At 44.0% G+C, this 24227-nt stretch overlaps 1 protein-coding gene across 1 annotated transcript in view; it reads left to right on the forward strand.

The window, feature by feature from the left end:
- The first annotated feature begins 261 nt into the window (after positions 1 to 261).
- The window catches only part of ATP1A1 (ATPase Na+/K+ transporting subunit alpha 1), a 29762-nt gene continuing 5796 nt past the window's right edge, over positions 262 to 24227 (forward strand). Inside the window, exons 1-17 of the mRNA XM_012761812.2 lie at positions 262 to 549; positions 10846 to 10956; positions 11618 to 11677; positions 13017 to 13220; positions 13869 to 13982; positions 14399 to 14533; positions 14655 to 14772; positions 15247 to 15515; positions 16009 to 16207; positions 16574 to 16683; positions 18585 to 18719; positions 19180 to 19372; positions 20798 to 20973; positions 21962 to 22098; positions 22927 to 23077; positions 23672 to 23840; positions 23984 to 24138. Coding sequence (XP_012617266.1) covers positions 538 to 549; positions 10846 to 10956; positions 11618 to 11677; positions 13017 to 13220; positions 13869 to 13982; positions 14399 to 14533; positions 14655 to 14772; positions 15247 to 15515; positions 16009 to 16207; positions 16574 to 16683; positions 18585 to 18719; positions 19180 to 19372; positions 20798 to 20973; positions 21962 to 22098; positions 22927 to 23077; positions 23672 to 23840; positions 23984 to 24138 — 2448 coding nt within the window. The 5' untranslated portion in view covers positions 262 to 537. The remainder of the gene's footprint in view (positions 550 to 10845; positions 10957 to 11617; positions 11678 to 13016; positions 13221 to 13868; positions 13983 to 14398; positions 14534 to 14654; positions 14773 to 15246; positions 15516 to 16008; positions 16208 to 16573; positions 16684 to 18584; positions 18720 to 19179; positions 19373 to 20797; positions 20974 to 21961; positions 22099 to 22926; positions 23078 to 23671; positions 23841 to 23983; positions 24139 to 24227) is intronic.

The raw sequence follows: 24227 nt of genomic DNA on the forward strand, positions 1-24227 counted from the left end.
CCGCCGCTTGGCCAGCAGGCGCGCCCCGTGGCCCTCCCGGGACGTGGGCACGCGCGCCCCGGGCCGGGCGCCCTCCTGCCGGGAGCCGGGACCGGCCGCAGCCGGCGCTGCCCAGGCCCGGGGAAGAGGGGGGAGGCTTGGGGAGGGGGTGGAGCCAGGCCCTCCGCCGGTGTCAGGTTGCTCCGGTAACGGTGACGTTTCGCAGCGTGGGCGGGGCCAGCACGCAGGTTGCATATTTTAGGAAGTGAGGAGGCGGCGCGGGCTGGAGCTGCGGCGGGGCCTGGGGCGCAGAGCAGCGGCGGGAGGAGGCGGACACGTGGCAGCAGCAGCGGTAGCAGCCCCGGCAGCGGCGGCGGCAGCAGCAGCGGCGGCGGCGGCATCGGCCCGAGCCGCCGCCCTCCCTCCCGCCCCGCGCAGCCCTCGCTCCCTCCACTCGGCCCCCGGCCCCGCTCGCTCGGCGGGAGCTGCTCTCTTCTCTTGTCTCCTCTCTGATTCCCGAGCGACAGCACCCGGCGCCGGGCACAGAGCACCGCCACCATGGGGAAGGGGGTGAGTACCGGCGAGCCCGGGAGGGGCGCGGAGCCCTGGAGGGGACGAGGAGGAAGTCCGGAGGGCGACCGCGGCCGGCGGCCGGCGGCGGAGGAGGAAGCGGCGGCGCGGGCTGGCAGAGCCGCGCGGCTTAAAAGACGACGCACTTTGGAAATGGAGGGAGCGCAGTAGCCGGGCGGGGGAAGGGAGCGCGGCGGCGCGGGCGGCGCGCAGACCCCGCAGTGCGTGCGGGCCGCCGGGGCCGCGCCGGCCGGGGGCTGCGGGAGGCGGCTCTCGGGAGCCGCGGGCCGGGAGGGCAGAGGGCGGGCGGCAGCGGGGCGGCCCCGCACGGAGCCGGCCGCCGGCGGCATCCCCGAGCCCGGCTGCCCTCCCTCCGCTCGCCCTCACCTCCCTCGCTCTCCTTCCTTTTTCCCTCCGCCCTCCGTGCCCAGAGGAAAGGCGCGCTCCTCCCCTTCCCCTGGGGCGCTCCGCCGGGCCCCTCTCGGGCTGCGGTTCCCGCCGCGGCCCGGCGCCGGCGGGGCAGCCTCCGGGTCGAGGCTGCTGCTCCGGGAGGCGCAGGGGCTCAGCTGGCTCCCCGCAGCGGCGGCCGCCCTCCCCCAAAGAGCAAAACTGGCTTCCCCTTACTGCAGAGCCAGCCGAGCGGGCTGGTGCCAGAAAGGGTGTGTCTTCGCCGCCCCAAGATGGCCTTTAAGGTATACTTTCGAGAGCGTTAATGGGCCACTTCTCGTAAACACTCGATGCGCCCGTGGCAACTGGAGTTGTCATCCTGGCGGTGGGGAGGAGTGTGCAGGATTTTTAGAGGAAGGAGCCTGGAAGGACAGACTGACCCACCAAGGGCCTTTGGGTACAATAAACCCGAAAAAGGATTGGAGCCTGTGGGCATTCCGTGGTTGTGGGAATGCCCTGCCGATTTCCAGCGCCGCGGACTCACCAAAAGGGGTCCCTGAAGGAGACCAAGGGTCTCAGGGCAGGAAAGGGGGCGCAGAGTGCTGTGGGGAATACCATAAAACGCCTTGTTTTTACACTTCTGTGGTGAAGTCTTGATTACCCGTAGCCACCGCGGGAGACTGGGCCCCTCACCCCAAAGGAGCCAAAGTCCAGCTGAGAAAAATTTGCACAAAATAATCTCAAAAATTCATGGGATAAAAATGATCAGGTCATGAGTATGCAGGTGGGAGCGAACCCACTCCATTGTCTCCAGGGCTTAGCGCAGTGTGGACATTCAGTAGGGCTTTGGAAGTCCTGGGGCTCCTGGACATGGACAGAGCGATGGGAGCAGAGAGAGAGACAGGCTGCATTCTTTGGGGACCCTAAATGGGTTTTGAAGGAGGTAATTGAAAGGCTTGGGCCTGGTAGAGAGAATAGAGATGGGTGGGAATGCACAACTTGTACGGCTTTTAAAAGCACAGTGTGGAGGGCTGGCCCCCCAGTCAAGAATCATCAAAGCAGAGAGCTGAGTGCCAGGCCTCTCCACTCCCGGATGGAAGCTGGGTTAGTGGCCTGTGCTTGTACAACACCATCAAACCCCAGGTCATTCCTGTAAACAAGCTCTTCTAAGCTCATTCTCTCCCCCCACCAAAAAAACCCAAAAAGTTTATTTCCTGAGAGGAGACGTTACTGATTTGGGGTGATGGAGAGATCATAACTGTGTATCTGAGGCCTACGAAGGTGAAGTGACTTGCTCAAGGTCAAACGGTTAGTGACAGACCAGACATCTCTGATTCCTGAACAGCCTGTGGTCTCCCAAGCCTGAATATTTATTTACTCTTTAATGTTACCTTACATGCAGAACTCTTCAGATGAAACTGGCATATTTGTAATATTGAATTAATAGGCTATGGAGATGTCCGAGTAGCTAAGTTATGTCCGTATTTTTAGATGTCTCTTTTATAATTACGCACACATATGCACAGTAGTCATGCAGTGGTTATACACCTGAATAGTTAGTTAAGGTTCAACCCAGATATCTTACGGATTCTATCAAAACGTCTAGTGGCTAGCAAACACAAGATTGAAGGACAGCTGGTTAACACAGGATGGTATGCTACTTGTCTACTTGTTTGCATTTAGTTATTTTGAGTACTTTGATACATTGAACATTAGTTTGCATTAGTGCATGCATATGTGCATGTGTGTTTTGTCCCCAGTGACTTATTGTGATAGTCTAAATGTTCAGGAGAATATTTCATGCCGAAATGTCGGGATTTTTCCACATGGGGATTAAAATGTGGGTGGAGTGGTGACTAAAGCCCTGCTGATAATTGGTTAACCAGGAAGCCTATGCCGGCAGCTTTTTTTTAAGGTCATTGTTAATTTTTTCCCCTCCTCTCAGTACCATTTGTGGCCTAGGTTTTGATGATATTTCAGGTGATTTTATATGTCCTTAAAAGTCTAGCTCCTAAGCATCTGGTAAGAAAATGAAAGAACAGCTCTTGCTGAATCATTCCTGGCTGAAGTAGGATTTTGTCCCTTTTTTTCTTACTGGGTGTTTTTGCCAGTGACTTGTCGTAAATCTTCAGCTAGGCCTACCACCCACAATTGTTTAGTTCACCAAAGGTACACACCGTAACTGTTTAGAAATGCAAAAGACTTTTTGTTTTCTTAAGTTTATAGAAGATGAAGGGGAGAGGGTCTCACCAAATCTTTCACTGTAGTTCTGGATTTGGTTTGAATATTAACTTAGTTACCTAGAAAATAAATCCTAGCTTATAAGTAGTGATTTAAAGAGGGTCAGGGAAAAAAGGTGCAGGTGAAGGTTGCACAAGGGATATACATGTCAGCAGAAATCCTGGTTGTATGGTAACATTATCAGCTGCCCTTTTGGAGCTCAACTTGGAGGTGTGACTGAATATCCCCTGGCTGCTATAAAGCTGGTACTTTAGACCTAAAACATTGTAAGGCAGAGTCCTCAGGGTGGAAAGTTGCCCAGGCCTGGCCAAGGGCAAGTGGAGCAGATACAAGAGAAACTAGCACCCACCACTGGGGGGCACGTTAGGGTCAGTCCTGTGTGTAACAGTCCCCTGCCTCTTGGGTGCTGTCTGTACCCTCTTAGAAGGGTGTATCCCCTTCTGGTAACTTACTGTTTGTTAGTTTGTAATGTTCTCTGCCAGTAAGTTTGTAACAGTGTAGTGACTCACCTTAGGGTGGGAGGGTAGGGAAGGGGGAGGCCTGCATCACAAACCTGAGAAGATGGGGACTAAAGCCAATAGCCCAAAAAGCAAACAAACAAACAAACAAACAAATGCTTTAAAAAGGTATTTATCCAGACGAGGGCTGAAACTTAAAATATACAGATTCTTGGGAATGCTATTCCTAAATTGCACTTAAAAATAAAAGTTGAATTCAACATTTTAAAAGAACAATAGGCTTGGCACTCATCCATGTTCCATTCCAGTACCCTTCTAAATCATTGTTTTCTGATTATTTTAGCAATAAATGAATGGATAAGTGACTTTCTGTACAAATCAGGCTATGTTTTTTTGTGTTTGTTTTTTTTTAAATTATATCTACACTTAAGAATGAGACAGGCTTTAACTAAAATAGCTTTGAAGGATTTTATATAGGAAAGTAAGTTAAATCTGAGTCTTCACTTAACAAACAGGTTTTAAAAAAGCCGTGAAGCTTCAGTTTCTCATCTGGCTCCTGGGTAGAATGTTCACCCTCAGAATCGAGTGAAGTAATCTGTGTTCTGTTTGCGCAGTGCATGCAATGGCCAGTCTGATTTGTGGCTATTGTTAGAGCTTACAAAGGTATAGTAGTTAGAGCTGAGAGAAGATCAAATCCTTATAAACTGGGTTTGCTGTTCATCAGTCATAAACCCTTTCAAAACTAAGGAACAGTTTTTCTTTTACCCTGAAAAACATATGAAGGATTGAAAATAATGGGAAATACTGTTAATTTCCCTCCATAGGAAAGCCAAATGGAAGTGTCTGGCAGCTGATACCACAGAGAACTGTTATATTTGCTCAGGAAGCAAATCTCCTATTTAATAGCATCTTAGAATTTTCGTCTGCTTTCACTTTTCAAGTAAAGGACTTTGTTCGTGGTTGATAATCATTTTTATGTTTTTTAAATCATGCAAAATAAAATGGACTTTTCAGCCTTATGTGATGATGGGGAGCCTGAATATTTGTGCTGTGCTGCCTTCTGCTAGATGCCCAGGGCTCTCTGCCAGCCAGCAGGCCAGAAGAAGAAACACGAGTGTCAGATCAGATGGGCTCACAGTAATCAGAGTGGCTGGGTTTGGACAGCAAAACACTGGGCAAAATGTTCCCCATCCCTGCCAGAGCTGTCCAATTCTAGATTATGCTGAAGATATATGTCCAGTACGTAATAATGTGAAATAAAGAGGACTTTAAAATCTACTAGTCCTTTTTTAAAACTCTTCTTCATTTATATATTTCTGGAAAAGGATATGTAACCAAGTCGGGTCTGACCTTTCTCACATTGCTATGAATTGAGTGTATGAGAGGAAGTGTATTCCTTGGCTAGAGTCATAGAGAGACTGTTCTTTGCATATGACTCACCTCATTAGTTGTGCTGAAATCTGTTGTCAGGAATCCACAAGACGTTCTTCACATTTATTTGATGTTTAGGATGGCAGATTCTGTTAGTGAGAAAAGAGGTGCCCCTCCCCTACACTTTCTCTTTGGTTTGGTTTTCATTTGGGTCCCGAGCAAAGGGAATTTTGACCAATAGACCCCATTCCTCAGTTCCTTTGTGACTTTACAGTGAAATATATCTGAACATTATCTCTTTATCTGGTTTTAGCTGTTGGCTATTTTGGTGATGTGAAAAGTTGATTCATGGTGGCTTGTGCCTTTTTGTTTTGAGACTTGTATTGTTTGGGAGCCTAATAATCAGTGTAAGGTTTTATGGATTAGTGGGCCTTGGTGCTTGATGTCTCTTCCTAGTCAGATATCAAGGTGAGGGCAGGGCCCTAATGCATTTGGGGGTTAATCTGCTTTTTTTGTTTTTTTCCTTTAATCCTCTATGTGATGCTTCCATGGTGCCATATTTGTTCTATTATTTCCACTTGTGATATTTCTTTAGGGCATTGGATAACCTTTAACCTCTTCAGCATGGCAGTCATTTTATTTGCTAGGCTAGGCTTCAGAATGCTGATTGAGGAAGGATCAGGACTTAACTGGGAGTTGATTTGGTCCCTTTGTAATACTTGGGCTGGTTATTAATCTGTTGTCTCTCAAGCCAGAGTAATCTAGCAAAATGGAGAAAAAGAGGATGAGGAGGGTAGCAAATGGAGGGAATTAAGGAACAAACAGAAAGTTTTAACTCTTCATAACCCAGGTGCCTAATGCAGAGGTAGACTACCCTATTAGAAAAACTAAGATTTTTGTTCGTTGTTGATAACTGGACAGAGTACATTTTAGTAAATCTAAAGTGTGTTGGTTCTTTACACATATTAGAATTTTATTTTTTGAATGATCATGAGTATATACTAACTATTGCAGGCAGGGTAGGCTGGCATGCTCATTACGAGCTTACGTGCAGGCAGATTGGGGGGGAGGAAGGTGTGTTCTTTTTTCACCTGCTGCGGGAACCTGCCAGCCAGACCTATAGCTGTTCCCTTTGTTCCCTGCTAGCTGATGGGCTACCACCCAAGTGTGGAGATACTGAACTGTACTCACAAAGGTACCTACTGCTTTGGGCTTGCTAGGTTATATTCTCCAGAATGCATATTTGGGTGAGTGAAAGAAGGAATATGAAAGCATGGTGGTCCCTCAGGGTCACCTCCTCTGCAGAGAGCTGCTCCTGCAGTGAAGCGTTGCCGCTGGGGCTGGAGCAGCTGTGGTACTATGACAGTGCGTGTCCTCCCTCACCTCCAGACGGCCATCTCTTGGCCCTCAGATCCCTGGCTGGAAAATTCCTTGTATGTAAAACTAAACTACTTAGTCATTTAGAGCAAAATGGAGATATAATGAACTGGCCTTGATCATTTCTCGACTGTTATTGACAAGATCAAATGAAAAACAACTCCAAATGAATTTTTTCTTTAAAGGTTTGAAAAGAATTTTCATTGGAAATGAAAAATGGCAGTAAGGTATAGGTTAATCAAAACCAAATTATAATCGTAACCTTTGTGTGGCATGCTGCAGAGAGTACCTTTACACGCAATTTTGTTTGATTGAATATGTCACCTAGGAAAATTAGAAGGCACCCCTCCTCCCTTTTCCTTTACAGTAAGGGTAGTGCAGGCTATGCCATGCCTCTAGGCAACCAGCAGCATCAGAGCCATCACCCACCTTTCCTGCCAAACTGAGTTTAGAGGTGCCTTTCCTATAACCTTCTTGGCCAGCCTCGAAATGGGCTGCATTTGGTGCAGTTACTTTGGCCATCCTTCTGACCTTTCTTGCTAGTCAAAAGCTTTTGTTTGTGGGCTTTGAAAATAGTACAGTTCTTAGGTGTTTCGTTTGTAAATTTGATGGTACCCTAATTAATCAAACTATCGATGCTTTCTCTAGGTTCTTTAATAGTTATGCCAAATGTTATTGCCATTTTAGGGATGAGGAAACTGAGGCTGAATGTTCAAGGTCTTGTAGCTGGCACATGGCAGTACTAGAATGACTTAGGGATAACTTAAAAACACCGTCAACAGACCTGTCTAGAAGGAATGGAAATCTTGAACTTCTAACCCTCTAGACTTTGTTAGCAGGAATTTCAGAATTCTGAAGAGTTGAGGTCCCTATTGGCCACAGGACGTTGTGCTTTTGATATGGTGAGAACTCTGGCCAGAACTTCCGTAATGCGCAGTTGAGAAAGCCTTTGAAACCTGCCCTGTTTGTTAGAGGTTAGTGATTGGGATGGGTATGAAGTCCCGTCCCAGTTTATGCAGAACTCAAGCGATATACCTCTGGGATGGAACCTCCTTTCCTAAAAAAAGACTTGGCTTTCCCCTCACTGCTTATAATTTTCTTTACCTGTCATATCTGTCCCCTCTAGTTAACTGCTAAAGAAGAAGGTGCATCTTCAGCTCTCATGGGTCTTAGAGATGTCTCACTCCCTGTGAGATTCAGTATATGTTTTTAAATGAGTGAGCCTTGTTACATGTTTTAACCTTGGTTCCTCCTGTCAAGAATTTTCTCACCTCTCGGGCACCGTTTCCCTCTACCCAGATCAAATAGCAAAATTCTTAGTTACTCTTGGACAGGATGGAATCCCTGGGAAGCACAGGGTGAAATGATGACACTGTCTTAAGCTGTGTCACAGTGGGCAAGCCCCTGCCCTTGCTGTGACTTTCCAGTTCCTAAATTAGAATGGAAAGAGAAACAAAAAACCCATAACCCAGCTTACTTCATTTTCACCAGTGTCCCTTTTGAGAATGGTGTGTCCTGTAGGGGTGCCATTGCATGGCACTCCTAGGAGTGGGAAGTCATCACCCCCAGTCCTCTGTGGGGAGGTGATCTGAATTTTCTAATTGGAAAAGTAGGAATTGGCATGCCCAATGCCCAAACAAGTGGGAAGGTCACTGGTCGATTGAGGAAGTACCATATTTGTCATTTCCCTTCCCGTGACTCTTACTTTTCCCAAATGCTTTTAGAAGAAATAATAAAACAAACGTCGTCTTACCCATTTTTTCCACTGTTTCCCCAGCCCCATGGACTTTTTCAGCTTTGAAGCCATGGTAGCTGATACTGATAGGGAGGGACTTAAGTAATATTTGATTCCCACTAGGATAAGCTAATGTTAAATAATTGTTTTACTTGTGGGGAAAGAAGCGAATTGTATAAGCTGCCCGGTTCTTTTGGACAAACATTGCCTAGTGAAAAAATTATTAATAAAATTTTAAAGAAAAGGCAATTTCACATGTTAATACTTTTCCATGTCTCTCTTAATACTTTTTCATGTCTCATTTAAAACTGTGCCTTATGTAACATGAAGTGATGAAGAAAGGAGAGAATTATTAGGGAATGTAGATTCCCAACCTACTTTACCATTGATAGCAAAGCTGTGGGCAAGACATTTATTTTTGTAAATGAGAACATGCCCAAGGCCTCCTGCCCCAGTAATTTCTTTTGGAGTGGACTATATTGGAAGTCTGAGATAATCAAAGCATACAGATGGTGAGGCTGAGGAGTTTAACTCTGATTTTCATTTATTTAAATATTTTAATGATACTCAACTTGCTTAAAGAGAATTTGTGAACTGTATTTTAAAAATCAATACAAACTGGCCACATAAGTCTTTTTTAGAGATCCTTAGTCAATGTCTTTAAAATGAGTTTAAGTGTTGTGCTTTCCCATTAAATGGTTCCTCTCTGGTAGAAGGCCTGTCTTTCCCTTTTGTTTTATTTGTCCATTTGCTTTCAGTGCGTGTGATTATTTTTCATTTTAACTCTGGCACCAAGAGCTGTGCTCAAAGCCACTTAACAAATGTGGTTGCTCCATAGTGGAGAGAATGTCAAGAATGTTGACTATCTTTAGACTTGCTTCATTCTTAACAGATAAGATAGGAAAGAAAGAACCCACTCATAGGAAGAAGCTATTAGTCTGATAACACTGTACAGGTGAACACAGGATAAAAGTGTCTCTGCATGTGGGCAACACCAACAAATTAGGAGCAGGATTTGTCACTGGAGTCTTAAGAGAGAGCATTTTCAAATTCAAGTGAATATTATATTATGCTACTGTTCTATTTTATTTTATTTTGAGACAGAGTCTCACTTTGTTGCCCAGGCTAGACTGAGTGCCATGGCATCAGACTGGCTCACAGCAACCTCAATCTTCTGGGCTCAGTGATCCTACTGCCTCAGCCTCCCCAGTAGCTGGGACTACAAGCATGCACCAGCATGCCCAGCTAATTTTTTGTATATATATTTTTGGTTGGTCAATTAATTTCTTTCTATTTTTGGGAGAGACCGGGGTCTCGCTCAGGCTGGAACTCCTGACCTTGAGCAATCCTCCTACCTTGGCATCCCAGAGTGCTAGGATTACAGGCGTGAGCCACCTCGCACGGCCGCTGCTGTTTTAGTTATGACTGAAACACATATACTTTCTGATTTTCTTTTGTTTTTATTTCACACACTAAAATTATCATCTGGACCTATGAGTCCCTAATTATTACTTTAGTAGCTGGTATTATACTTTCAAAAGTTAGGAATGGGTAAGGGAGAGCCACAGAATAATAGTAATAGCACCACATACCACCCATTTTAAGAAAATTGCTCATGTCCACTTTTTGGCCTTTCTTAAGTCATAGCTGTGGGAGGCAGTCTGTGGGGAGGGGGTGGGGGGATGTTTGGAATGAGGGCCCTCTTTGCTCCACTAAGCTTTGGAGCACCAAGTTCAAGCTTTGTATAGATAAGCTCAAGAATTTTCAACAGGGGGGTGGGGTAGTGGAATGATCTAAATTTAAACTATAGAATCAACGTTTTCTCTAAAATTTGTTCCAGTTTTCAAGAGGCGTAGGTGGATCCTGTGAATTATGTGATAATGCACACGCTTTCCCTACATCCTGCTTATGTCAAAACATTTCCAGTGACTTTCATTTTGGAGGCTTTATTTTCAGGCTACAGATTGGGGTGGGGACTCCTTTTTTTTCTTTTATTATGTAAAGAATTTTGAGGACTCTTAGGCTAATGTTGACTTTTTTTAAAATATGAGAAGGTGAAAAAGGTCAGTATTCTGTGAGCACTAAAGATAACCTAAATTTGATACTTAACGACTGCTTTGCAAGGTGAAGAATTTTTAAAGTATAAAAGTAACTAGCATTGAGGTGTATTATATATTGAATCCTCTCAAACACACTCAGTGAGGTTGGCTCTGTTCTTATCTCCATGCTGCAGAAGAAGAAATTGAAATGTGAAGGTAGTGACTTGCCCAAGGACACACAGCTGGTAACCTGGTGGGGCCCAGGATTTTAGCTGAGGCCTGATTAGAAAGCAGACTCTTAAGTACCATCTATACTCTGTTCCTCATGTAAAGGTGGTTTCATTCTTTCTGTAGGGAAGCTGGGAAGCTGCAGAATAGGGATTTTGACAGCACAGCTCTCTCCTCATTCACCCCACATGGAAGTGGCTTTGCAGGGCCATTCTGAGGCCTGCCATGACTTTCCCCCGTCTTAATGCCCTTGGGTGGGGATGACGTGTCTTGAGCTAATGATGGCAATATTAACAGTAGATTGTTTGTTTATGTAGTATGCAGTATAAGCTCATAAATTTTCATGCGTATTATTCCACTGACTTCCAAATGATGGCCGTCCTAACCCCCTGCTCCAGAATCTTCAGTTTCAGATGCTGTTCATAATTCACAGCCACACTTTTCCCACATTCTCCTGTAGGTTGGACGTGATAAATATGAGCCCGCAGCAGTTTCAGAACATGGTGACAAAAAGGGCAAAAAGGCCAAGAAAGAGAGGGACATGGATGAACTGAAGAAAGAAGTATCTATGGTAAGTACCGGGAGGAGGGTTGCGTCTGTTATCCGTCTGAAAAACTGTCTTATATCTATGAGTGTATGCTGCCTACCCCAGTCCCCACTGTAAAATAAGAATTGCCTTATTTTAAAAGAGAAGATATCGGTTTGTACAGACAGATCTTACCCAGTTGTAGAGGTTAAGACGGAAAGTTTTCTTTTTAGAAAATGTGTAGAGGATTGGAAAAGTTACACCGTCACTCTGGCATAACCAAGGGTCCACAGAAGGAATTGTGGCTGGTATCATGGGTCTTTGCTTGTCTCTGGATTATGCCAATTATTGGGAACTTCCAATCTCTCCAGGCTATGGAGGTGTCCACAGAATCTGCCTGCTTATCAGAGAAGGCAAATGAGCTTGTATTAGGTCTCTGCGAGCTGCTGGGTTTCTCCAACGTGATGGGGCAGGCAGTAACGGGCCACCATTACACAGCTTTAGCCATTCTCCAATGAAGAGCTCTCTGTGGATAGCTGCGTGCTTGCCAAGCCATTGCTCTTCAATGGTGAAGAGCATACTAACGTCTTCACTGAAGAAAACTCCTTTTATGAGCTTAATGATAATAAGGAGTAATATTGATGCTTTTTTTTGCCCATTTTTATGCTGCAATGTTTAACTTGTCTTTGTTTCTGTTTTCTCTTAGGATGACCATAAACTTAGCCTTGATGAACTTCATCGTAAATATGGAACAGACTTGAGCCGTGTATGTTCTAATTTGAAACTTGTACAGAAGCCTAGTTTTCCCTAATATGTAATCCCCCATATTACAGGCCTAACTTTGGGGGCTCTGGAAGGATGGCAGCTGCCATCTGCTTTTCTGTTTTGTGACATTCACAGAGCTTGGGCTTTTATATGCTACCATTTTATTTTCTCTGAAACTCTTTGAAGGTAGACGTTTTTTCCCTATTTGATAATGGATGAAAACCAGTAAGTGTAAGCACCAGGACTTGCAATTGACTCCAAAACCATGCTTATTTCCTGACCTCTTGATTACAAATTTTCCCTTTATTTTTGTACATTTGTTAAATTGAGTTGAATATTATTAGAGTCTTGTGGAATATGCTCTCTGTGTCCTGAGTCCACTACTTAAATGCTGTGTGTCTGTTTCCTTCCTTGTAAAATGGTGTTGATGATACCTAAAAAAGATTGTCATAGGAATTAAACAAGTTACTTCTTAAAGTGCTAAATTCAGTGTCTGGCCTGTAGATAGTGCTCAGCTGTTTGGTAACACAATCACAAAAGACAGAAATAGACATTTTAGGCAAAAATGTGTTTTATATCCTTTTTTTTTTTTTTGACCTGATATTTTGATAGTGCAAAAGTAATCATAGTTTTCCCTCTTAATGAGAGCCATATATCTAACTGCTCATTGTCAGTGATTCTTGGTGTTAAGGCCCATTAGGAAATAGCAGGGCTTTCGGAGGATACTTTCCCAGTGAATGCTTTCCAACTGACAAGCTTATTAGGAGTTAGCTAAAATGTGCATGTATATGAGCCCTTCCTGCCATACAGGTGCTTTAATTGCCTTCCAAAGAATAAAGTTCTATACTTTTAAAACTTGGCTGTTAGCCCAGTAAGAGGTCGGATTACTACAGAAATTTTTTTCTCCTTCAATGTTTGTAAAGGTTTTTTTCTTTTTTTTTTTTCTCCCTGACATAATCAATATACAGAAAACTCAGGGCTCTTAATTTGCAAAACTGAGTTGATTCATTAAAATAGATATCTTTTTGGTAAAAAGGCAATTTGGCAGGAATCGCTTTATCTAAACCTTAGAAGAAACCAGGCTGGGTTCAAATTTGTCCACGGATCCATTTTGAGAGTTTTAATCGGGGTGTTATGGGTTCCTTGGGGACCTTGGGCTTATTGTTTGCCTGACTACGTAGGGCATTCTCAGAATTATGCATGGTGTGGGGCTCTAGCTTGGGAAATTTTGTTTCCTCCCTAATCCTAAATCCTTTACTCAGCTTTCCAGCTACTGGGTAGGTATGTGAGCTCAGAAGTGCTGGTGCAGCTTGTCTTACTGATATTCTTGTACTTTTCAGGGCTTGACATCTGCTCGAGCTGCTGAGATCCTGGCCCGAGACGGTCCCAATGCCCTCACGCCCCCTCCCACTACTCCTGAATGGGTCAAATTCTGTCGGCAGCTGTTTGGGGGTTTCTCGATGTTACTGTGGATTGGGGCGATTCTTTGTTTCTTGGCTTACAGCATCCAAGCTGCCACAGAAGAGGAACCTCAAAATGATAATGTGAGTTCTGTAGTTCTGCGTATGGATTTGTAGGCATACATAAGATAGCCTCTTGGTCTCTGCCTCCTGGTTATTTTCAGTTATCACTGGTTACCTGATGGTTTTAAACACTGGGGAGTAACGTCAGCAGGTGTTGTCTCCAAGGCCCATCCATTCTTCCTTCTTCATGTCAAGTTTCTCTCTATCCCCCACTCAGGAGGCTCTTCTGAGCTGGGTGTCCACCCTGCGTGTTCTGCCGTGAACAGGCAGGTCTGCCCAGGGCCTGGCCCACGTCCAGCTGCCACTCGCTAGGTGTCAGGGCACCACTTTTAATGTTGACACATCACACCTGTCCAGAAATCTTTGGTAGCCCTTCTTCAAAAGTCAGAATTTGGTTGGGAGATATCTCTCTTTTGGGAGGAAGTGTGATTCATCTAGAACACTTCCAAAAGTCTGTCCAGCTAGTTTCCAAGTGTCTATGTGACTGACACCGTTTCCAACCCTCCTATACGAGGTCGCTAGAAAGATAAACATGAATATGTGAGTTCTGTATTTTTGAAGGCTGAGCTTTCTATGAAAAGCCTACTTTTTATTCAGCCAAAAACCTAACTAAATGTTCCCAGTTCTTGACGAGAGCCACCTAGCCCTAACTTGTCTGCTCCCTTCCAGCTGTACCTTGGAGTGGTGCTGTCAGCGGTTGTCATCATAACTGGCTGCTTCTCCTACTACCAGGAAGCTAAAAGTTCGAAGATCATGGAATCCTTCAAAAACATGGTCCCTCAGGTACCTGATGCTCTGTCCTCCCCAATGGACGCTTTAGCCCCAAGAATGTGAATTAGTATGAAAAGGTTTTCCAGTGTTAAGTGGCTCTAGCAGAGAGATGGATGGATGTCTTCTCCCCTCACCCCATACCAGACCCACTTTTCCTTCTACCCCAGGCAGCAGTAGCCTTCCTTCTAAATTCTAAACATAGACCCTCTACACAAGCGCACTGTCTAAAAGCAGGATCTCTCAGTAACTGATGAGCAAGCTTGTGTGACTTGTATAAATTACAAGGTAAATACTATCTTTGTTATGTGTTCAGATAGTTAGGGTTATATAGATTTTTATTTTTCTTGTTTTGTTTAGACACTACCCTTTCCTTGTTGGTGTCTGTTTTCATCTGACTTAATGGTGGAAACTGTTTTTCCCTTCCAAAGCAAGCCCTTGTGATCCGAAACGGTGAGAAAATGAGCATAAACGCGGAGGAAGTTGTGGTTGGGGATCTGGTGGAAGTGAAAGGAGGGGACCGAATCCCCGCCGACCTCAGGATCATATCTGCAAATGGCTGCAAGGTACGTCTTTAAACAGACCCCAGAGCTGGCTCTGCTGTTTGGGCAGATAAGTGGAGCAGCACAGGAGCCCGTAACGAGGCCAGGGTATTCCCGTGACGCTGCTTATTTTTCTCACGTGCAGGTGGACAACTCTTCACTCACTGGTGAATCGGAACCCCAGACTAGGTCTCCGGATTTCACAAATGAGAACCCCCTGGAGACGAGGAACATTGCCTTCTTTTCAACCAACTGTGTTGAAGGTAGATCGTTTTAAGGCACTCTCGAGCATGGCATAGTATTTATCCTGGGCATTAACAACAACCAAGAAAGCCATAGGCATGTATATCTCCTTGTTTTATTGGCTCCATTTTGACAACTTGCATCAAGCACAGAGCAAAAGTGCACAGGTGGCAACTTTGCTTGCTGGCAGGAAAACCCAGGAAGTCTTATGGCTGTTTCCCCCCTTCCCCTCCCCCTCAAGCGTGCCTCTTCTGTTTTCATTGCCGATCTAGCATGGATATTGCAGCTGCTGTCCTGCTAATGGATAGAAAAACCTTTGCCCAGGTGTCTGTGGTTTAAAACCAGATGCATGTATAACCAAGGAGCTGACTCTTAAAAACATGTGTTTTTGTCTCTCTTTTTTTAACAATGCTATGTAGTTGTGCAAATTCTGTGGCTTCTTTCCGGTTAGATACAATTTGGTGCAATTTTGCCCCCCCCCCTTCTTTCTTAAGGCACTGCACGTGGCATTGTTGTATACACTGGGGATCGCACTGTGATGGGAAGAATCGCCACACTTGCTTCTGGGCTAGAAGGGGGCCAGACCCCGATTGCTGCAGAAATTGAACATTTTATCCAACTCATCACGGGTGTAGCTGTGTTCCTGGGTGTGTCTTTCTTCATCCTTTCTCTGATCCTTGAGTACACCTGGCTTGAGGCTGTCATCTTCCTCATCGGTATCATCGTAGCCAACGTGCCAGAGGGCCTGCTGGCCACTGTCACGGTAAGAGGCTTGGGGAGGGGCGGGCACTCAAATCTGGTCAGCTTGCATGTGAGACTCATCCATACCCTCTTCTAAGGGACTGCCAGCTCACAGTTTACTCAGCGTGTTTGTGTGTAGTTTCTCTTCAGAGCCACGCCACTTGGTGAGCTGTGACAGTGAGAAAACCTCAGCATGTGTTTCTACAGAGGATAGTGGCCCCAAACACATGCATTTTGTCCTTAAATTATTACATGATCCAGAACAGTATAATGGAGAAAGGAAAAGAATTTGGGGTTGGGTGGGGGGAATAAATGTGATAGATCCTGTTACTATTTTTCTTAATATATTGCTTTTCGGAGGGCAAGAGAAAGCCCCATATACATTATTATTTCTTCAGAAGAAGGTTGGAAAGATTTAGTTTCAGACTAGTTTCTTCCATTTTAGGGTATAGTAGGAATCTGTGTAGAATTCCAACCTGGTTGAGTGAAGGAATCTAATTCCTAATATTTTTTAGGTGTGTCTGACGCTTACTGCCAAACGCATGGCGAGGAAAAACTGCTTAGTGAAGAACTTAGAAGCCGTGGAGACTTTGGGGTCCACATCCACCATCTGCTCGGATAAAACTGGAACTCTGACTCAGAACCGGATGACAGTGGCCCACATGTGGTTTGACAATCAAATCCATGAAGCTGATACAACCGAGAATCAGAGTGGTAAGACTAGGCTGCCTCACACTTTAGCCACCAGCTCACTTTGCTTGCTTTTTTTAAAATAAGAAATTGTAATTTTTTTTTTAAAGCTATGGCAGTTTTTCGTTTTTTTTGTTTTTTTTTTAATTTTTATCATTTGGTAAAGAGTCAAGGATATGGGGTTTAGATTTTTTTTTTTTTGCATGTTAATAGGAAAGTTAATTTTCCCTACAAATGTGATTGAAAAATGCCTAAACCCTGATTAGTTTCATTAATTGGGAAATGAGATGAAACATACCAATTTTTTATGAAAGTTTAAGAGGAGAATCGAGAACATGTTATTTGAAGTTAATACATTCTTTGCCTCTTGTGTTTTCTTGTCTCCATCAGGTGTCTCTTTTGACAAGACTTCAGCTACCTGGCTTGCTCTGTCCAGAATTGCAGGTCTTTGTAACAGGGCAGTGTTTCAGGCTAACCAGGAAAACCTCCCTATTCTTAAGGTACGCTCAGGAGTTGCTGTTAGCCATTAGGTTGCCTTTTGCTGGGGTATAGATACTGCACGAGAACTGCCATTGAAGGTTCTTATTAAATAGCACATTATCTTTGAGGTCTAGAATAACCGTTCATTGTAGAACACTTGGGATGGTCTGTATGGTGCTTGCTACATATAACTGTATAGTAACCCTTGGTATCTAGATAGTTTGAGAAAAGGGAAGATAGAGTAAAAATTTGACCAACAGTGAGAGTGGGAGGTGAAAGGCAACCTTTATTGGTGAAAAACCTAATTAACCCACTTTACTACTGTGAGTTTATCTATCATCTAACCTAGTGGACAGTGAGGGCTACTCAAGTGACTCCATAATCGTATTTGCATATTAGGATACAGTAGATTCCAGTAAATCCCGTAAGCCATTTATTTTCTTTAAATAGCTCAGCTTATCTTATTTGTTCTTAGCTTATTTACTAATGATGCAAAAAGAAGCTCAAGGCAAAAATAAGCTCAGTCTCATGGAATTCTCATGCAGTTGGAAATAACTGGGATTTTTCTGTGACGCCCAAGAGAAGACGAAGTCTCAGAAGAGTCATGAGTTGCACAGAGTCCTTTAGGAGGAGAAAGAGCCGTGTGAGGCTCCCTAGGCTCAGTGTCTTCTCCATGGAGCTGTCGGTGGTAGTTCTGGGTATAAACTGAGTTGCCAAAGAGAATATGGCTTAAACAGAAGCTGAGATGGCTTCTGTTGTGAAGACAGGGTTTGTTTATTCTGTAAAGGAGATTTCCATGGCATTGAATTGATGTTGATTTGAGGATGGTAGTGTTTTATCTTGGGGATAAAACCTAAGATGCCTGCTTCATGCTTTTCTTTACCTCAAATTGGAAATTTTCTAGGCTTTGAGCATTGGGACTCACAAGTATCAAATTTTTTCTGATTTAAAAACCCCAGAAGGGTAGCAGAAGATACATTCTAAGTATTTCAGGAGTTGGGCAATGTCAATGGCATTGTTACCCAAAAGAGGGGGGCAGTACCCCTATTCTGCTATAATAACTAACTAGCTTTTGTTAAAAGTGATCCCCACTTATTTTGTGTCTCTTACCAAACCTGGACACCTTTCTTATTACACAGGGTCTGTATATTTGTGAGCATTAATTGGCTCATCTGCTTAGGCAGCCTTGCATGTCAAAGTTCTAAAATGTTTACCTATATAAAAGTTGTTTACAACTTGAAACGTTTTTACTATATTAAAATATAAGTGTGTCACCATAAAGGTATATAACACAAAATACAACTGCATTTCCTGACCTGTGTGCTCTAACTAAAATGTTAGCTAAGTAGATTATACTGCCGTTGGAGCTGATGGTAGCTTTTGGGTTGCATCCTTTAAGCCCAGATAATTTTGCATATTATGTTTAAAATATAAAGTCCTCTACTTTGCCCTTGACACATTCAGTTTGCCCCTAGTCCTGAAACCTTAAGCCATTTCCTTTTAAATTCTAGGGCAATGAAGGGCACTGTAAATGTTTACTCTCTCACTTGGTATTTACAGATTCATAACCAGAAATATTTAGCTGGGAATAGTATTGGCTTTGAGACTCTTCACCAGGCCAGGGGGAGATAAAAATAGGCTGAAGTAGATTGGAAGAGGGTGTGTTACGCTTCTCCTAGGGCAGGTGAGGCCTTCATGCACCCTGTTACCAGAAGCTGGTGTGGGCTGGGGAGGAGGTTGGAGTTTGAGTTGGAAGCGCTGTGCACGGCAGTGGCCACTCCCCACACCGCCGCTTCCTCCTCTCCTGTCCTTTCCTACTTCTGACAAGACTGGAATACGGTCTGAGTTATTTTTCCTGTTTTTCAGTGGTTCCTCAGTGCAATTGTTTGGGGTAATTAACAGAGGATGTCTCTGTTCACAGCGGGCTGTTGCAGGAGATGCCTCTGAGTCAGCGCTCTTAAAATGCATCGAGCTGTGCTGTGGTTCTGTGAAGGAGATGAGAGAGAGATACGCCAAAATAGTAGAGATACCCTTCAACTCCACCAACAAGTACCAGGTCTGACGGTCAGGGGTCCTGCGGTGGGCAGGGGCAGGCTGGGGACCCAGAGGGGAGGCACATAAATCGGAAGAAGAAATATTCTCCCTTTTGGAGCTTTACAAGTTCCAACTTTAAATTTTACCCTGACTACATATAGAAAATGCTAATTTAGTTGAATATCAGTAGATCTGTGAAACCTCTTCCAACATGTAGTGTGGGCTCTTTTGAATACATACTTGTAGTTGGGATGCGGGGTATAGGGGTGTATGTGCACAGATGTGTGTCAATCCCTTTGTTCTGAAATTTTCTTCAGGAAAATTTTGTATGTGAACAAAGCTCCAAAAGAAGGGATCTTGGGAGGTATTTGTTTGTTTGTTTGTTTTGTAACAAATAACTCAAAAGTAAGTGAAGCTTTGTTTTCCACCATGGACTGCCACATCCACCCACCCAATGTTTACATCTGAATGATCCTTCACAGTTGTCCATTCATAAGAACCCCAACACGTCTGAGCCCCGACACCTGTTGGTGATGAAGGGCGCTCCAGAAAGGATCCTGGACCGTTGCAGCTCTATTCTTCTCCACGGCAAGGAGCAGCCCCTGGATGAGGAGTTGAAAGACGCCTTTCAGAATGCCTACCTGGAGCTGGGTGGCCTCGGAGAGCGAGTGCTAGGTATATGGACGGCCTGGTAACAAAACGGCCTGGGCACGTCTCTGTCAGGCTGTCTAGTCTGGTAACAGTTACAACTGATATCATGCTCCTCTATGTCTTGCTGACTTTCCTCTAAGTCTTTTCTGGGACAGTCCTCCTACCTATTTATATTTGCCCCCTATTATTTTGAAAACACTACTTGCTGGAGAAATGTTAAGTGTATTGGGCTATGGGAAACAAAAGTCCTGATGGTTTGCTTCTGACTTGTACTTAGACCTTTGGTCTCATGCTAGTCAATTCTGTTTAAAAAAAAAAAATGGAAAGGAATCTTTATTATCCAACCTATGTTACTAAGGCCATGATTAATAAGCTAAATTAAATTAAAATTAAGTAATTCTTAGTGCATCTAGAATACACCCATTTCCTGACTGCCTTTGAATGGTTGCGAATTTATATAGGAGCTTTTGCACTCAGCTTATAAACTAGACTAACAGTAAACTTTTACTCTAAGATGCTACCTATCTTTCCTACCCTGACAGCCAAGACACTGAGGTTTAGAAGTTCATTTCCACACCCATGTTCCATGTATTTGTGAAATTGGCATTTATAATATTTTGTAGATTGATTGATATAAATTTATTATTTATGTAATTCTTCCTATTGTCCTTAGCTTGGATAACTTAGAACTGATCTCATACTCTAGTTCTTACCCTTTTCCTTATGTCTAATTCACGGTGTCTTTCACATGTGTCTATCCAACTTAAAGATCACTACCTTCTCTTAAGTGATTTTTTTTGCTCCATGACCCCAAATTAGGAGTCTGTTTTGTTCGAGTCCACATGGCACCTTATAGCACTTCAAAGATCATTGTAACCTTCATGCAAAATTGAAAGGGATGTCAAATATCTTGATTCATGCATTAACTATAATACTACAGGATGAATTCCTTGGGCAGAATGTGTCTGACCTTCATTAATCCTTAAAGTAGCCAGCATGATGCTCCATATTGGTACTCAGTAATATATTTAGGTTAAATGAACAAGTGAGCAGAGATGTAACCTCAGTTTTTCCAGAGAGAGTAGCTGACACAGATAATTACATGATTTGCCAAATCCAGATAACCTATGATCAGGTAGGTCTAGAACCCTAATATCCCAGTGCTCAGAATTAGTGTTATCAATTCAGTCTTCTCCACATCAAACAATTCCTGTATCTTTGAGGCTTGGTGTGATGGATTCTGTCTTTCGAATTTTTTTTTTTTCTTTCAGTAATTCCATATCATTCATACATGTTAAACAAAAACTTCATTCTGTTGTCAAATATAGACTTTTTAAAAATATTCCAAACCAAACATCCCGCTGAAGGCAGACATGGGGGGCAGCAGGCTGGTGTCATCCTTCACCGTCTACAGCACTGAAAATCCTCAAAGGCTCCCTGCTCTTGCAGGTTTCTGCCACCTCTTTCTGCCAGATGAACAGTTTCCCGAAGGGTTCCAGTTTGACACCGATGATGTGAACTTCCCTGTTGATAATCTCTGCTTTGTTGGGCTCATCTCCATGATCGACCCTCCACGGGCAGCTGTTCCTGATGCCGTGGGCAAATGTCGAAGTGCTGGAATTAAGGTAGTGCCTGGACGCCGCCTTAGCTTGGTTTCTCAGTGCCTTGGGCACCCTGCTTAGTGAATGTTGCCCCTGAGGGCCAGGTGGGCGCTGTTTTTCCCACCTGGTGTATTAATTTCTCATCTCACAAGCTTTGCTTGCAAAAGAAAAGATCAAATAGTGTTATAGTGTTGGTGTAAACATCAGATGAGAGATTAAAAACACTTCTTTAGAAAAGAAATGTAAGCAAAATAAAAAGAGCAAAAGACTCGAAGTTTTAAATTTTATTATTAAATAATACTTTTGTTATTCTAAATGAATAAACCTTATGCAGTGAAAGAGAATAGCATGTCTATTTCAGTTGACTTTTTCAGTGAATGTTTGTCTCTGTGTATCTGTCCTAATTCTCTTTAAGTACCTAAATGTTATTCAGGTGTACTAATACCGTGTTGCTGGGTATTTGATTTGTTTCTCTTTTTCCATTCTCACGAGTAATGCTGCTCTGAAAAGCTTTGGGGACAGATTCTCCTACCACTTTTTGACTATTTGTTTTAAAATATATTCTGAGTAAAATCATTAGATCAAAAAGAGTAGTAACAATTTTGAAATCTTGTTACATAATGCTCTTAGCCGAAATTGGGCCAGTGTGAGAATGCGGATCAACAATAACACATGGTACCTTTACAATCTCACCAGCATCACATTTTTATCATTTTTGGCTGGTTTTAGTAAATCTATGTATTTTTATGTGACTGTGTAAAAGAAAAAATAGATATTACGTATCATACACCAAGATAAAATCTGGGTATTGGCTTTGTGTTTTCTTTCTGTGAATACATATGTTTATGTTTTTGGCTTGTGGATGTTTATGAGTTTTATATTAGCATTCTTTTGCTTTTGATATTCTAAGCTGAATCATCCTTAATATTTATTCTTGCCTACAAACACGCAGACTTTTTAAGGTCATTTCCTTGCAGTGGTGTTCAGCAGATTGTCCTGTTTCTTCTTACAGGTCATCATGGTCACGGGAGACCATCCAATCACAGCCAAGGCCATCGCCAAGGGTGTGGGCATCATCTCAGAAGGCAATGAGACCGTGGAAGACATCGCTGCCCGCCTCAACATCCCAGTCAGCCAGGTGAACCCCAGGTAAGGCTGGACGCTCACATCAGTTTGCTGTGAACAAGCAAACAGTGGTGGTTTGAAACCTTTACCTTGCTTCTGTGATGTTTTGCCTGTGGGCTTGGCTTATTCTGAGTAGGCCATGAATCTGCACTACGAGAACGCAATCTTGCCATTCCTGCAGAGGGTTGCAAGTAAAAGCAAGTTATAATACCCAGCGTTTAAATGGTGTATTACTCCCACTTTGCAGAGCCTGGGAGAGGTTCAGAGTATCTCAGAACTGGTGAAGTCCTGCAATAAATTCAGCAGTCTAGCTCTGATTTCATGGTGTTAACCACTAAGCTATACTGCTTAGCACCTTGACAATTTCCAGGTCCACACTAACAAAACAAAATAAGAAAGGGACAGTTGCTTAGGTAGTTCAGGTCAAGAAAGGAAAAATTGGGCAATGAAGTGAAATGGATAACAGAGCAAATTAGTTTTTTGTTTTTATGGTTTAGGGCCCCTCGCCCTACTTTAAGATTAGGGGAGGGTTTAGTCTTTTGTCACCTCTACTACTTTCTAAAACTTGGTTATAATATTTTAGTATGTCTTGTAAAGATGAGGAAAAGGAAGATGACAGACAGGCCTGCTCCACAGATTGTGGTGAGCCTCCAGTGAGATAAAATACATGAAAATGCTCAGTAACCTGTAAAATACTACATGGATAATAGCTTTTATAATACATTCTGGGGGGAAATGTCTTCTGTCTTTGTGTTATTTACAAAGTGTACATATAATAGTGTCCCCTCTTGAAGTGATGGACATCATGCTGGTGATATGATGAGTGACTTTATTTTTTGGTCCTAATTCTAGAGATGCAAAGGCCTGCGTCGTACATGGCAGTGACCTGAAGGACATGACCTCGGAGCAACTGGACGAGATTCTCAAGTACCACACAGAGATCGTGTTTGCCAGGACCTCCCCTCAGCAGAAGCTTATCATCGTGGAAGGCTGCCAGAGACAGGTCAGCGAGCCCCAGGCTCAGACTGCTCCGGGCAGGCAGGGACCTCAGGGATTGAGTTCCAGTGGCAACACAGCAGCAGTGGCGGAAAACGTACCCAGCATTTCAGGCTCAGTGTGTAGATGCCAACGGGAACACTCAGGCCCAGAGAGGATGAGTTGTTAACGGTTGTACTAGTGCCAGAAGCACTCTGCACTCTGGTCCCCACTGTGGCTCAGAGCCCAAACCCCTAGTGGGGTCCCTTGGACTAGCAATATGGGCTGCTAATGTCTACAGTGGAGATCTGAATGGCCAGGACTCTCTTGTCCCTTACCTGGAAAAGACTAGGGGGCGTGCGCACAGGAATGGGGTTTTCCAGAGTGCCACTCACTCTGCAAAGTCATTACTTCGAGTAGCCCTTGTTGACATGGGGAGAGTCCGTCCGCCATCATGTCTCGATTCTGTTGCTTGGTTGGGCCTGTGTGGATACTCGGCTGAGATGGTTCAGACATGCAGTCTTCAGTGTCAGTCGCGAGCACTGGGGGGAGGCTGCATCTCACTCGCTTGCATCCCTGCAATGAGTGACTTTATAAACCCATCCCCTCCTTTTCTGGGTAGGGTGCCATCGTGGCTGTCACCGGCGACGGTGTAAACGACTCTCCAGCTTTGAAGAAAGCAGACATTGGGGTTGCCATGGGGATTGCTGGCTCAGATGTGTCTAAGCAAGCTGCTGACATGATTCTTCTGGATGACAACTTTGCCTCCATTGTGACTGGAGTAGAGGAAGGTGAGAGCGCTGTTTAAGGTCCTCACCCAAAACTCGTCCAGATACTGCCGTTCCGTATCCGCTTGTGTACACTTACTGGGTATGTTTAGTTTCTAGTCAGCCTGCCTCCTGAGCTGTACAGTAATCCAGTCTTGCTTTCGCAGGTCGTCTGATCTTTGATAACTTGAAGAAATCCATTGCTTACACCCTAACCAGTAACATTCCAGAGATCACCCCCTTCCTGATATTTATTATTGCAAACATTCCGCTACCACTGGGGACTGTCACCATCCTCTGCATCGACTTGGGCACTGACATGGTGAGTGAGTGTGACAACTGTCCACACGTCAGTGGTGGTAAGGTATGGGCCGTGTCCTTCTTCACTGGTATTAGTCGTCACTGTGGTGT

This window comes from Microcebus murinus, chromosome 2 (genome assembly GCF_040939455.1).
Source record: "Microcebus murinus isolate Inina chromosome 2, M.murinus_Inina_mat1.0, whole genome shotgun sequence".
Taxonomy (NCBI): Eukaryota; Metazoa; Chordata; class Mammalia; order Primates; family Cheirogaleidae; genus Microcebus; species Microcebus murinus.